The following is a 16,084-nucleotide window of genomic DNA, read 5'->3' on the forward strand; positions in this document are numbered from 1 at the left end:
AAAATCAGTTGGATTGATAATTTTTAATTTAGTTAATTTTATTGTATTTCTGTTTCTGTAATTTCTTTGTGATTTGAATGCATTTTTCCTGCTGTGAAGCACTTTGAATTGCCTTGTGTATGAAATGTGCTCTACAAATAAACTTGCCTTGCCTTGCCTAGCTGATATTCTATTTGGTACAGGCTAATTTATGAGATAATTGAGTGAATGGACAGAATAAACAGATGCAAATAGGATAAAAACAGACTTTGGGTAATCAACTATCAAGCCATTACAATCCCACATGTCATGCAATGTATTTGTTCTTCATGGTTAACACATTTACTAAGAAGTGTTTTGTTTAGCTGCGCATATGACTGAAAGGATTTTTCTTTGCACTCTTCTTTTTTATGTCTTAAAGGTGGTATGGACGATTTTTTCCAGCAATTTTTTTTATCATATTTCCTCGTGACGTGGATAAATCATTTGTCCTGCCACGTATCAATCATAAAACGCACCTACCGCTCACCTGCAGCTGCGTCAGGCTCGTCCCCACGTTTCCGCGTGCCTAAGCGCATGGATCTATCATAATATAGTTCCCTCAGTGTACGGGGAAAAATGAAGACGGAGAAAGACAGTTCGAGCTGACGCAGAAGTGGACAGAAATCTACGGGAGACGAGCGATGTGATGCGCTCCGTCGCGCTAATAAACAAACGCACGTGTGTGTTGTATCAGTCCGCACGGGGGAGTGCGCATGCGCACTTCCGCCTGCGTTCTCAAATCGCCGAAAAATCGTCCATACCGCCTTTAAATTATTTACACGTTACTCTTTTTATTTTATTTATTATTATTTGTATTTATTTTTTGACATTTTAAATACTATCTGGGACTATTTTGAGTACACCCTACACCTTTAAATTTTAGCTTAAAAATAGCACCTTTTAAATTTATTCAAATTAAAAGGTCTTTCTTTAGAGACATTCTCTATTTTCATTTATTATTTAGTTCATTTTATTGTATTTCTGTTTCTGTCATTTCTTTGTGATTTTAATGCATTTTTCCTGCTGTTTGAAGCACTTTGAATTGCCTTGTGTATGTGCTCTACAAATAAACTTGCCTTGTCTTGCCTAAGAAGTGCAGATGCTTTCTTCATTAGAACCACAGAGATAATAATGATTTTTAGAACTTCAGTCTCAAGTTGTCGTCTTGCATTGCATTACAATGTCATTATTTAGAAGTCAATGTCTATGTACTGTAAGTTGAAGGTGCACTATGTAACTTTTCTGGGGTGGTCAGTGACGGCGTTGAACTCATCTACAGGCACGTTTTGGTCTCTGGTCCCGCACTGTTTCACTGTTGCTAAGCAAGTCGGCTCAGCAAGTACCCGGTCATCACTGGAAATACAGCGGTTTATAATAAGATCAAGTCAGAATTTCATGATTCATTATTTTCTCTTATGTTTCCTCTTTTCCATCTTGTTTTTTTTCCCCTTTTACACTTTTAATACCGATCTCCTCCATGGAAACAAGCATGTGACACAGTTGCAGGTGAGATCTGTGGAGAGGCAATCCTGTTTACTGTAAGACTGAGTGTTTTCCAAAGCCATCCTGTGGATCATCCAAGGCAAAACAATACAATCTCACTAGCAGGTGGCAGACTCCCCAAACAGAAGGGATTTGAAGTGTTGACATCGAAGTTATATTCACACCCATTCTATTGCAACCATTTAAATAGCATTTTTGTGGTAATTATGTTTTACGCATCTTGCTTAGTTAACACCCCTGAAACAGACTCTTGGACACACACACACACACGGTCAAACACACGCTCAAACACACACCCAAACACACACCGTCTCGCCATCAGCAACGCCAGATCATTTATGTGCCACTTAGAAAACCCAGGAAGCCATATTGGTCGAGTGCAGGAGAAGCCGAGGCACCTGTCGGCTGATGGATCACACTGTCGCCCTCGGGTGCTCTCGAGACGCACCGGTGAGCAGAGAGTATGGGCCAGTGGAGATGATACGGGTACGAGAAATAATTGAGCAAAGGGCTGGAAATATGAGGCAGAAAAAAAGCCCAAAGGAAATAAAATGACTCACTTGGAGGAGAGACTTCTTAATTACTCGGCTCACGTCGTGCCGCCACTCAGGGATGTCCGGGTTGAACTCGTCCAGATTGGGTGAGAAAGATAAAAGTAGTGACTTGAAGAATTCTGTTGGGGAAAGAAGAGGGAAATTGTCTTATTAGAGGTATAATAGCTTTTCATACCACCTTTGAAAACATATTTGGCTTGGAAAGTGTCACCTTTTAATGACTATGAGTCCTTAAACCGTTAAGGCTGAATCTAGAATGAACCAGAACAACATGAGGTTTCTATGACGCGTTAAGTTGCACACACACCGCATCAACATTGGGATGTAACTGGGACAAAACCAACATCAAGACTAAACTGGGATCAAACCAAGACCAAAGGCAGAAAGCTGGAAAATAATTTTCAAGCATAAATGGTCTAAAATTCATCAGGATTAAAAATATGGACAAAACTACAACTAAACCATGAATAAACATGTGCTAAGGACATAAATAAAGTCTATAACTTGATGTCCAATTTACATCTTTACTAAGGTTTTCATTTACTAATAACCTATGTATCAATTTTATTTTTTAATTGTGTCCTCTGTGACTTCCCCACATATGTAAACTGTCTAGATTCACCTCTGCTCTAGTGTTTTTAGCATAAAACCTAAACAAAGATGATAAAATCTTAAACTGGTTGGCTTACGATCAAAGTTTTGCACCTGAGAGCACAGATTTGAGATTCAAGGTCTATAAAGGTACAACAGGTTGTAAAGGAGAATAACATGAAAAGCTTTGATGTGTTGAAAGAATCTTTTGACTTGGAGAAACAAGCTGGACCCTTATAGATATGTACAAATAAGGAGTTATTACAACCAATAAATTAAATTAAGCACCGACCACCCTAGCGCTTTGAATGAAATATTGGTTAAAGCTTAAAAATCAGAGCTTTGAGGGGGAATAAAGCCTATATTGTATCCATGTATAGTTGATTAAATTAGCCACACTACAGATTACATTAAAAAGAAATGGGAAAGAGAGGGTAATTTTGAGTGGGAGTGTGCGTAAAACCACCAAATCACGTGTTTTGAGATAATTCTGTTGGAAAAATGTGTCATCATTGTGTCAAAGTGCTCATTATTCACAAGGAAATGCTAAATGTTGGAGAAACTGTGGCAGCTAGGAGGAAAATCATTGTCACGTATTCTGGAACTGTCCTGTTTCTCAAAATAATTGGATGGAAATTGCGGCCCTGCAGACCGTTTTTGACATTACCAAATCTCTCAATTTTAGAACTGTACTTGTACTTTGGCCTCAAAACTCCTGCCATGGACACAATAAACAGATACCTTTGGAACACATTATTGGCAGCAGGGAAAATGGACATTACAAAGAAATGGATGACACAAACCTCACCAACGGTCAAGGACTGGACATAGTGATAGACATTAGACAAGTGGGAAAAATTACACTTACATTACATTCGGAAATGGACAAAATCAACAGACTTTGGACCAAATAGGACATTTATTTTGTCTCAAGTGTGCTGTGATCTTGTTTCTATTCATTTTTTGTTCATGTCTACTTGTGTTCATTTGTTTTTCACTCTCAATTTTGGTCAACTTTGTGTTGTGTTCTAACCTTAATCACTAATAAACCAGGATTCATTTGCAACCGAACAAGGACCACAACTGGTAAACAATAAAAAAAAGAACCAAGACTGAGCTTGAATTTAACAAAGAATAAATCAGGACTATGCAACGTCAAACTGCACATTAATGCCAGTAAAATAAAAGAGCAAAATACATAAATATGAATACAAAAAATGGATAAGATTAACAACAAATTAGCCCCAAAAAGCACAGCACATATTCCAGAGCACCACCAGCAGCGGCCCCCACACCCCATATTGAAAACCTCATAAGGACACTTGGAGGCCTTATCCAGACATGGCTGCGCTGCTGCTCTGTCATCCGTCTGAGCTCATGTAGTTAATGGATGATGAGCGGCAGAAAAGGTGTCCCCCATGTGTCCCCCGCGCCGCTCTAGGCGAGAGATGCACTTTGCCATAATTAGAAAACGTCGCAGTTTTACGCATTAACCGTCCGCCGGTAATAAACTATCACATTTCAGATGCAGGGCCACTTCATATCAAATAGAGGCATATTCTTCAGAGAGAGAGAAGTTATGGGAATGTTTGACTCAAGGATGTGCAATTTATTTCACAAGTATTTCACCGAATGATGAAAGGTTTCTGAACCATTTATGAGTGAAGCAGATGGTGAGATTAAAATGCTTCTGTCTTTTAATAACACGTGGGTTTGATAAGTTTTGTGCATGAGAAAACTACTTTTCAGCCTGAGCAACAAAAGCTCTTTTCTTGTTCTTTATAAAGTGTCTTGACTCTGGTTTCAGTCCGAAATAGATCTGCGAGGGTGGGATTGACAGGTTGTGATTTATCTCAAGGTATTATGCTTAAATTTATCTTTTTTTGTCTATTTCTGTGGTTATAAAAGTGAATGCGTGCTTTATATATATACATATTTGCATATAATTCTAATAAGCTTCATTTAAGTTGACATTATGGGTGTTGGTGTTGAATTTTGGGGCAAACGATGAATCCAATCAATTTTGGAACAAGGCTGTAAAATAAGAAAATGTGAAATCCTGTGCAAACTGATTATCTTTGGTGAACTTGAGAGAACTGCTGTTTGCCTTCACTGACCTTTGACGGCGAGGGTCCTTGTGTCCTGGAGGATGGAGCTCCCGGCGGACACCTGCACCGTCACGCTGTGCATGCCCTCCGAGCTGAAGGTGTGCGAGATACTGGCATCCAGAGAGATCACGGGCTGCACAACAAAACCACGTCAGCCTTCCGTGTCTGAATTCACCTGTTCAATGCACACTCATGCTTTATTCATGCCACTCTTACGGGCTCTAATCTGGTTGTTTTTCTCGGTTTTATAGGCACCAACAGAGCTGCGATGTGGAGAATAGATTTATGAAAAGCTCTGAAGCTAGAGAAGTGTGGATTAAGACTTGGGCACCCTCCTGTTGAGTTTCTGTGCGTTTACTCTTACACTGCAAACGGGACAGCCACACACAAAAGGCAGTCACGAAAAAATAACAGCCGAAGGCTACATATGCGCTGCTGTGCTATAGGAGCCATTGTAATACTTGTACCTTTATTCAGAAAAAAATACAGAACTCGTATAGCATTTTTTGTATCTCTACAAAAAATGCATTTCATTTACAATGTCTTGAAAGCAATTGCAATGATTGAAACTGAAGTTTTTTTAATAACTGAAAGGGGTTGAGGTAAAAGGGGAAAGGATGTGAAAAAACTACACATAATATGCAGATATTTTTTCACTGTTTTAATTGAATAAATTACAAAACTCATGTAGAATAATTGCAAAAACTAATATTTATAGAAATCTTGCATAACTTAAATTATAGGTAACATCAGAAACAAGCATAAGGCATGATCTTACTATTACAAAAAAATGTGATGCAACTACTTAGATGAAGCAAGAACACATGCACACCCCAATATGTTAATGAAAATGTATAGAAGACATAGTATGTTTTTGTCTTTCTTTTTTCTGATATTTAATATTAAACTATAATATGTGTAGCTTATCGTGTTACCTTTTGTCCATTGATAACTTTAATTATTGGTCAAATGGCGTAATCAAAATTAATTGATTTCCTGTTCAAAGCTGTAGAATTTATATTATGTGTTTTTATTGTTGAAAAATCTCTATGTGCCATTTTTTGAACCTAATGATCCAGACTCAGATTTTTGGGAATAATCCTTGGTAACTATAGAGAAGAGGGCGGAGATGAGCACTCAAGCCTCAAATGCAAGACAATTCAGGATGAATCAAATTAAGTACAATTTGGCAACACGGTTAAAACATGGTTAAAATCTCATAACATAACATGTCCCCTTTAAGATTTAGACAACATATAAAAAAGGAACTGGTACGTCTATCCCAAAGTAATTCAAGATGACCATTTACATTTTATGAAAAAGTGGAGTCTGAAGAACTCCAAAAGTGCTGCAAGTTGATTGCGTATGAAATCGTATGCTACTTTATGAAGAGCAATAAGAAAAGTTGCATCGAACTTGTAAAAGAGTTGGGTGTATCTTAACTTCAGAAGCATTTACATTTCATTGAGCCAGTTTTATAAGAGAAGGAGGAGATGTAAACCTCACAAGATCAGAGACACAGTTTTTAGGGGATGAAACAGGCAAAATGTAGCAAGAGGTGGAGGATTTCACCGTCTTCAGGTGTATTGTACCTCACCTGGACCAGGGAAAAACAGGTTTTGGAAGGAATCATTAACGGAAGTCCCTTTTCACACTCTTATGTGGAACTAAGACAGACAAACTGGGATAGTCACAGGTTATTTCATTGTTCCCATCCTGATTGGACAGATACTACAGTGTTCTCTGGCAGTTTCTTCTATATAATAGTTCTCATCCAACAAAAAGGCCAATAAATAAATGGAATGGAATATTTTTCAGTCTATTAGGGGATGTTGCATCACACAGCAAAGTATTGGTGCTGGTTGTGTGGAGCTGAAAAGTCTTGACCACATCAGTTCCAACATAAATTTCCTATATAGGTTTTTAGATTATCAAATACTAAGAGTTTAAAGGGATGTCTGAAGCTAAACAGCTGGGTGGTAACTAATAATGCAGATGTTTTCAATCCTACTGCCCAGAAGTTGAGCAGTCTAAGCATCAGTACACATGCCAGACACTGACAATATGCTGAATGTCCTCCTTGCTCTTATAAAGCCCACAAGTTTAAAATATAAATACAAATCCGTCAAATAAATACATTCATTTGGCAAAATGTTTCCAAAGCTGATTACAAACAAAATAATATAGGTCGTATGGTGCTTATCATGGCTGATTAGCCCGGAGCAAGCTGTCAAACCTTTATTACATATGTATTTATTTATTTATGTTTGGGACGAATGTAATGGGCTGTAGTTTGACCCACGGAAGCCACCGTATCAGCTGCCAGCACGCGCCGCTTCTGCATGCCGTAGCTCACGCATTATTTAAGGAGGGGGATGGCGCGTGCAGGTAAGCTGCTGCTCCTGAGGAATTGGGTATGTGCAGGCCAGACTTTTGTCCGTTTTTGTTTTTTGTTTTTGCGCTGTGTGACCTGTTCCTCTCTCTCTCCCTTGCCACAGCTGGGTGCGACGTTGCCGGGACCGCTCCTCCCCAGTGTTTGGGTCCATGGCTCGGCTACGTGCGCGCCCGTTGGCAGGCTGCTGTTTTATTTTTGGTGTTTTGTTTGGGTTTAAACGGATTCTAATCATATCGGGTTTTACTGTTTGTCTTTTATTTCATTGATTGTGTTTCCTCTGCTGCAGTGCGGTGTCTGGCCTGAGCGTGGTCGCGTCCTGGTGTTCGGATCGTCTCACTTCGGCCCCATCACTCCCGTATGCCGTGGTATTTTGTGCACGTCCTCACTTTTTGCATGTTTTAGTTATCCTTGACGTTTATTTAGTTTGTGTGTGTGTGTGAATTGCACGGAGCCAGGTGAGATCTCCGACTCTCCCATTGTTTCCCCGCACCGCGCGCGCCCTCGGCCGGCCACTGTCGCTTTAAGCAGAGTGATAGTGTTTTAAATGTTGTTTTAGCCTTGTAGATTTATTAAACTGTTTTGTTTTATAATTATATTAAATTGTTAAGTTTAAGCACTGTCTCTGCCTCTCCTTTGACCACCTGCAACACTATCTATTGGTTTTAAAAGTATATTTTAAACAGTACCTTTCCCGCACGGTTACACAAAGTAGTGGCCGGTCACTGCTGAGCTTTGTTAGTAACTAAACTATTATTTCAACCAGTGCTAATTTACACTAAGGTAAACATAGTAAACATATATAGACTTATTTGCTTTTATTTTACAGTGAGTTTGATGAATCTTCTTTAACTGCTGCCCCCACAACCTGGCACTGATGGTTGTTCTCTGTAGTAATCACATGTGTTTATTTACAACACTTGTTTGCCAGAGTTCAGGCTTTGCTACAACTGTAATGGGTCCAGGATAAGCCAGGTCAAGAGTACAATTCTTACCTCAGAGTTGTTCCCGAGCCACCAGAAGTACGTGACGGTGCGAGGTTGGTTGGGCAGGACCACGGCCGAAATGTTCACTTCCTTATTCCGGATGACCACGAAGGGCGCCAGCAGCTGCACGTACTCCGCTGGGCCTGGGGCGGGCAAGACTTCATCAAACACATGCCAACACTACCAATGTTTCAATCAGATCAGGGGAAAGAGCTGGAGTATAAGGCCTACAAAGCTTATTTTAGGGAGAAAAATCAAGCTGACTGAAAAACCAAAGATTCATCTCAATTTCGAAACAAGCAGCTATTGTTTTAGCCTTATTAAAACAAATCCCGGGCTCTGTGAACAACCTGAGCGCATGTCGTTGTGTATGCTCAGTAATCAGACCTGAATTTACTTTTTTTTAGAGCTGTATTACGTACTATTTTTGAAGCTGTGGGATTCAGAGTGATGAGAAATGAGCAAAAAAAGTTACCAAAGCAGGAAACAATTCAAGACAACATATATTTATAACAGTCAAAGTTCTCAATGTGGCATCAATCAACAGAAAAAATTAAACCCATGAATATAATTAAACCTAAATGTTGTTCGATGCATCTCGTGCTTCAAGATGTCATGCTACAAAATATTCAAAAAATCACAACAAATCTGAAATTGTGAGGTTAAAAAAATCATGAATCCAACATTTCTTTTCTATAAATGATGTCCAAATCTTGTCTGTCTTGCTGGAATAGCTTCTGGTCCGACCTTTAATGTGCCGACAAACTTAAATTGAAGCAAACCGTCGCCCTGTGCTGCCGAGTGTCCCCACTGCGTCCCGGATGTGAGCCGACGGGGCCTGGTTTGCCGAACGCTAATCTGACTTTGGAGTTTGTGCTGCAGACACTTGTAATTCTGTCTTTGGTGGAACAGCTTCAGACATGGCTCCCCCACATTCATCCGCTTCAACAGAACTAATCTTTAGCCCGATTCCGTGCTCCGTGTGAGAGGCAGAGCGAAATAAAAGGACTAACGCATCATTTTGAGTCATTTTCATAAATCTGAACTCATTTTAACTGTTTTACTACTGATAGAAAAATGGGTTTATTTCCAAGTTTCAAGCAGATAATGTCAGTTGATTTTCTTTGCATGATGTTAAGAAAAAAAATTATTAGTTATAGAATATTTAGATTTAAAATGTTGAGAACTCAGATCACAAAATGAAGTACTTTTGCACATTAAACTTCAAAACTGCACAAAGAAGCAACTGATACTTTGGAGTACAAGTTTTGGCCTCTGCTGACCGGCACTAGAGCTATTGTTGGATCTTGGCACTTCGCATTTCAAAGCTAAAGCATAAATCAATCAAATGTGATTTAGGGACCAGTAATAAAGACAGAACGTGTGTGAAATGCCTGTTACATTTAGGCTTATTTTATTTGTGGGTTTTGACTACAAGAGACCTAGATCCATCCTCGAATGGTTGATTTGAGTGAAAATAAGAAGATTATAGCAATCATTTTCCCTTTTATCAGATGAAGGAAAGAGGAGTAAATGAAGAAAAAGCCAGAGCGCCCACAGCGTCTCAGTCAAGCAACACAGTTCATGTCACCAGACACAGTACAACTTTCAGACAATGAAGCTGAAAGATGATCTTTGCCTCGATATTACACATTTAAAGAGAAAAGAGACAAAAAAAGAAGAAAATCATCTCTTGGTCAATCTTCATTCCATGTCACTAGCCCCTATAATTACATAGAAAAATGAGATCAAATTGCGCTAACTGCTAAAACAACATTTCAGGAACTTTCCATGGGCATGAGGAGACATTTATATTTCCTCACTAACGCTCTACAATTATGGGTCTAAGACAGGGTACGTCAATCCTGAAGTTATTTGCATGTCAGACACAGACACTCTTACATTCAGTACTGGATTACGATACAATTCACTTGCTTCAAACCCCTTGGAACAGCTGTCCTTTTGCGATACGTACATGTGACGTGGAGGTAGAGCGTGGTGGACTCATATCCCAGCGAGTTCTCGGCCAGAGCGGTGACCCTGAAGATACCCGCCGACTTGTACACATGTTTGATGCCCTCCTCGGTCCAGCTCAGGTTAGAGTAGGACACGGCCGTGCCATCCCCGAAGTCCAGCTGGATGTTTGTGCGCAAGGAGTCGCCCTGGGAACAGCAGAGACACTGCTCAAAGCAAGGGTTCGGATTACAGAGGGGGAAAAACATGCAAAGATGGAAGAATGGCATTTTTGATTTCATGTTTCAGGCTGTAATATTACAGTAATTTACCAAAGAGTCCTCACAACGTACAACTTTGTGGTAGTACAATATAGAACCAATCCAGGACGAAGTCAGGACTATGCCAGAAGTGAACTTGGGTAAAACAAGCACTAAAAGGTCAAAACTTGAAATAAACCAAGCTTAAATTGGGCTAAACCTCGGCTAAATAAAAACATAACAAGAAATGAAAGATTCTCCACTTAAGATCTAGCATAAAGCAGATTAGTTCTACCATTCTGCAGTTTGTTTTAGTTTGATTTGGTATTTATAAAGTAAAGGAAACATTTCTGATAGATTGTATTTAATTCTAGAGCACTCATGCAAAACCATCAATCCCACTCATGAATGCATTCAAAATGGGCACCTGGCTGTTTGGAGGCTTCATACATAAATTCAAAGTCTTTTCAGAGCCAGGTTCTGCCCACTCATTGGGGCTCTTAGGCATGCATTAGCTCTTTGTTGGACTGATATTTCATATACATTAATGCGCTGTCCACACCTGCAATGTTGCACAATCCATTAAGATGCCAAATATGCAGCCCACGGGAACGGACAAACTAACAAAGAGATAAAGTTAAGACTGAAAATTGGTGGCACTTTTCCATTAGGATCTGCTTTAAACATTAAACATGTATTCGCAATGAATAGCAATTATAGCCATTTGGATTCTTATGCAATGTCTATATGACCTTATAACCTCTTCTTCCCAAAGGAGAATTGATCCAGATACATCAGGTTATATTTTATAATTGCATGATTGGATTATTATAGGAGTTCTGTGTGTGCGTGCGTGTGCGCGGGTTTGTGTGTGTGTGTGCATGCGTGTGCGCGTGTGTGTGTGCATGCGTGTGTGCGTGTGTGTGCGTGCGTGCGTGCGCGCGCGTGTATGTGTGTGTGCATGTGCGCGTGCGTGTATGTGTGTGTGCATGTGCGCGTGCGTGCATGTGTGCGTGTGCGCGTGCGTGTATGTGTGTGTGCGTGCATGCGCGTGCGTGTGTGTGTGTGTGCATGTGCGCGTGCGTGTATGTGTGTGTGCATGTGCGCGTGCGTGTATGTGTGTGTGTATGTGCGTGCATGCGCGTGCGTGTGTGTGTGTGCATGTGCGCGTGCGTGTATGTGTGTGTGCATGTGCGTGCATGCGCGTGCGTGTGTGCGTGTGTGCATGTGCGTGTATGTGTGTGTGTGTGTGTGTGTGTGCGTGCGTGTGTGCACGTGCGTGTGTGTGTGTGCACGTGTGTGTGCATGTGCGTGTGTGCGTGTGTGTGTGTGTGTGTGTGTGTGCACGTGCGTGTGTGTGTGTGCACGTGTGTGTGCATGTGCGTGTGTGCATGTGTGTGTGTGTGTGTGTGTGTGTGCGTGCGTGTGTGTGTGTGCACGTGCGTGTGTGTGTGTGCACGTGTGTGTGCATGTGCGTGTGTGCGCGTGTGTGTGTGTGTGTGCACGTGCGTGTGTGTGTGTGCACGTGTGTGTGCATGTGCGTGTGTGCATGTGTGTGTGTGTGTGTGTGTGTGTGTGTGTGCGTGCGTGTGTGTGTGTGCACGTGCGTGTGTGTGTGTGCGTGTGTGTGCATGTGCGTGTGTGTGTGTGTGTGTGCGCGCGTGTGTGTACATGAGTAAATAGAGGTGACCAGAAACAGAAGAAGCTTCTATAAACAGGATATACAGACCGTAAACTTGAATCCAATCTTTATTCTGAGGCAATAGACCCAGAACTGACAAAGTTACAGACTTGTAGATCTAGAAACGTTTTAGACAAAAGCTGTCATTAAATATAAGCGCAACATATTCACTCAGGACCCACAACATTATTTGACATATTTTCGTCCTAAATATCAATTTAGACATGTTTGTTCCAAAGAACTTTAGTGTGAGTGGTTAAAAGAAGAGGAGAGAATGCTGAGGGGGTGAACAGGAGGAGAAACTGTCCTGCTGCTGTTACAGGACGAGGCAGAGCAACACGATGAGGACACACCGAGGTTCAGAGACACTTCAGGCTAATAAATAATATAAATAAAACAGGGCATTCTCAGCTTTCCCCATAACACCGGTATCTGTATTGGCCTAATTGCACTGATTGCTCTGATTGGCTGAGTTTCACTTTGCCATCTGAAAAAAGCTGTTCTAAAAATGGAATGCGATTTTGAACCATGTGTCAAAGGATTCGTGATAACTCAAAATAGCGCAAAATACACATTTACAAAATCTACTTCCTGTTTTACAGTGTGAAAATACCCGGTGAACCAGCTTATGCACACACACTTTATAAAGGAGACCCCTGATATGTAACTTTTCCTGGTGTCGTAACTCAGCTCGTTTGATTGCATTCCGTGGAACATTCCAGGTAAAACAATATCATCCCCAAGGAGATTAACCGATGACAGACTCTTGACCAGAAAATGTAGCCGTGTTGTCCCTTTAATATGCGTTACTCAGATGACGTTTCAAGTCAAGATGCATAGCTCCATGTATACATATTTCAGATGTCTGCAGAAGGGATTTTCCACCAAACCACATGCATCCTACTCGTGCATAACTTCACATAGGTACATTAAAGGCCTGTTTTAGATATGAGCTGCCGTTCTGCACGCGTTTCATCTGCCTCCCGTTCTCTCCTCTGGGACGCACATCTGGCACCGTGCATGGGAGGTTCTGAGCACAAGTGTTGATGGCTTCAGCTGCTGTTCTCACCGCTCTCCTCCCTTCAGGCCCGCAAGGCAAACTCCCAGCATGCTTTTGGCACAACGCGAAACAATGCTACAGGGATTCGGACAGCTTTGCAGCAGCATAGCCGCGCTGCCATGGCGGAAAACAGATTCAAATAACAGCCCATTGTTCTTCTTGCTCTTTTGCATCTTCCACCATGCACCACGGCGTGATCATTGAGCGAGGCAGAGTGTGAAATCACAGGAGAGGTTTTCTTTTTTTTTGGGATTGTACAAAGACCATATTGAGAATATTTCACGCCACTCTGCCGGTAAAATTGTTTCTATGCTAAGAAGCTGGAAAGAGCTGGGGAAGTTTTCAAGTTTTCAAACCAAGTGGCCCCTGTTCAGAGTGTGCCCCGCCGGGAACAAGCAAACAAGTAAATGAATTAATGAATAAAACATTAAAGATAATTAGGATCAGGCACAACTATTTTAGGCTATTTTAAACAATTCGATAAATGTAGCGCAAAATTTCAAATTTAGGTACACAACAAGAGGCTTTTTATTGCATTTCAAATTGTTGTATTTGTGAGAAAAAACTTTATTATAACTGCAAAATGACTATTAATTAAATTAATAATAATAAAGTACAATAATCTATTCATTATCAACAGTTTGGAAGAAACATTACGTGGTATGGCGGCGCCCACACGATCTAGTCTTGGTTTTATCAAGATTAACTTTTTATGGACAAATAAAATAATTTAATATAATTGAAATTATCGTGTCAAAAGTATTTATAGCACTTAACAGCCATAACGCATATCGTAGTCATTTTCAAAATCATGTAGCCCTAATTCTTATCATGTGTATTAAATAACATCTCCATACCATCAATCATAGTCCCAATCAAAGCGGGACAAAAACATAAAATGTCAGTTTTGTGCGCGGGTGGAGTTTGATGCATCCTGCGGTGTTAAAAGCTTGTTCGAGCAATTCGCACTCACCTTGCATTCTGTGTCGAGTCAGTCACCTGTCCACGCCACTTTCTCCCTTTTCATCTTTTCCTTACTTCCTTAATTGCACAACTTCATACAGCACTTATGCATGTTCTGATCGCACACGCACATACACCCCTGACTTCCTGCATCGCAGAGACGTCCGCCGAACTGGGGACTTAGGGGGTCATGAGACAATAATACCATCAACCTGCGCCCATGTACCACCATTGTGTCCCTGCACCACGTTTTGAGAACCCCTGGCCGAGCACAAAGCCTGACAGAGCATGCATTGTAATACACGATAATGAGCTGGCGAGCTAACAAGAAGCCGCCCCGGTGGCTCCGATGTCTGTCTAGGCTCCGCGGCGTTGCTGTCCTCTGTGTTTACGCGAGCTCTGTGGCGTCCTCGGAGGAGCCGCTTCATCTGCATGTGGCTGAGGAGGGCCCGCCTGTCTAAATGTCAGTCTTTGTGTGCTGGATCTCTCTGAGGGGCTCACACATCCAAACATCACAGTGAGGCTGCAGCCCTGAGCCCTGACACCGGCTCTGCGGAGGAGGACGATTCAAAGCAGAGCGCTCACCCTGGGTTGTCGTGTTGTTAGCCGCACAATACAAAAATTTGTTCAGGTGCTTTTCAAATCTGAACCAGGAGTGTGTGAATGATGAAAGTTGACATTTAAACACTCAATTACACAATGGATTAGCAGTGGCCGGTATAATGGAATACAGCAAAGTGAATATTGTTATTTTCGATTCATGTTGAGTGCTATGAGTGCCCAAAGAGATAGGGAAACATCATTTGACCATTTACAATTAAATAATTTAAAAATATATATAGGAACCATATAAAATATTACTTTACTGAAAATCTGTAAAAATACATTAAAAATAAATAAACATTGACAAGTCAGACTAGTTAATGCAGTTATCGCACGCTTTATCAGCAATATATAATAAGTATAGTGGCCTTATGATGGGAGATATATAAAAGAGATGGATATTTTAGCAATTGTTTTTCTGGTGCAAAATTACACAAAATAATACAGAGTTTTTTACCATCAAAGCAGTTCTTTCTAAATGAAGCGTGTATGCTCTATGTGGAGAATTTCAGAACTTTCTCGATGCTTTGATAAAAAATAAATAAATAAATAAATAAAAGTAATTATTTATTTGATAGGGAGTACCTAAAAATGTATCACTACAACAATTGGCTAATGGCTAATTTGCAATAATAATTATAATGTTATTGTGACAATGAAGGAGTAAATATTTTATCTGGACGGTTACAATACTCGCGCCTGTCATGTTGTATCACGGCGCGGGTCGACAGGCTCCTTCTCGCTCCTCCTCTGGGCCAGAAATAAGTTACACAGAATGATAACAAGCGCGAGAACAACTGCCGAACACTTCCTCCTGAATGTGACAGCTGAGTGAAACAGAGGCAGCGGAGTCTAATCCAGGCCGACACAGTGGTGCTTAGGCAGATCATAGGCATCTTACATTATATTAACCGGGGGCAAAAGACTTAAGGCAGTAAAGACAGGCAAGGGAGCACTGCAGCTGTAATAGACATATACTATGGAAATTGAAATGACACAAAGTGCGTGATGGATGTGGAACTCTACTCCTAGTTTTTCCTTATCATTAGTATTAAGCTCAGGGGGGCAAAATATAGTTCCAGAAATGTGAAAAAACTAAAAAAAGACAAAAAATAGCAATATATAACGGTATTATTGTGATATTTGAAGAGAATTGTACATTGTCCAGATACTTTAAAACCTTTTCTACCATGTACCACTCCTGGAGAAATGAAGGATTACATTGTACTCTAGCTGAATACATTGATTTCTCTGCTAAAGTTCATTTGTATTTGTTGTCGTCAGCTGATACTGCACTCTTTGTAAAAGTGCTGCTGCAACATTGAGACTTTCTTTTCATTGTCTCTTATCTAGTCTCCAATAGGAAGAAATAAAGGACAATCAAAACCCATGGGTGGTAAGACCGAGAC

The 16,084-nt window shown here is 40.6% G+C and overlaps 1 protein-coding gene across 1 annotated transcript in view; it reads right to left on the reverse strand.

Moving 5' to 3' along the window:
- Positions 1-16,084, reverse strand: part of sorcs3a (sortilin related VPS10 domain containing receptor 3a) — a 309,709-nt gene that overhangs the window by 30,005 nt on the left and 263,620 nt on the right. The window contains exons 19-22 of the mRNA XM_072463241.1: positions 10,131-10,317; positions 8,165-8,298; positions 4,787-4,910; positions 2,085-2,197 (exon numbers count right to left, since the gene is read on the reverse strand). Of these exons, the coding sequence (XP_072319342.1) occupies positions 2,085-2,197; positions 4,787-4,910; positions 8,165-8,298; positions 10,131-10,317 (558 nt within the window). The remainder of the gene's footprint in view (positions 1-2,084; positions 2,198-4,786; positions 4,911-8,164; positions 8,299-10,130; positions 10,318-16,084) is intronic.

Source organism: Eucyclogobius newberryi, unplaced genomic scaffold, assembly GCF_026437365.1.
Source record: "Eucyclogobius newberryi isolate DKJ021-1_F unplaced genomic scaffold, fEucNew1.0.hap1 SCAF_4, whole genome shotgun sequence".
Classification (NCBI taxonomy): domain Eukaryota; kingdom Metazoa; phylum Chordata; class Actinopteri; order Gobiiformes; family Gobiidae; genus Eucyclogobius; species Eucyclogobius newberryi.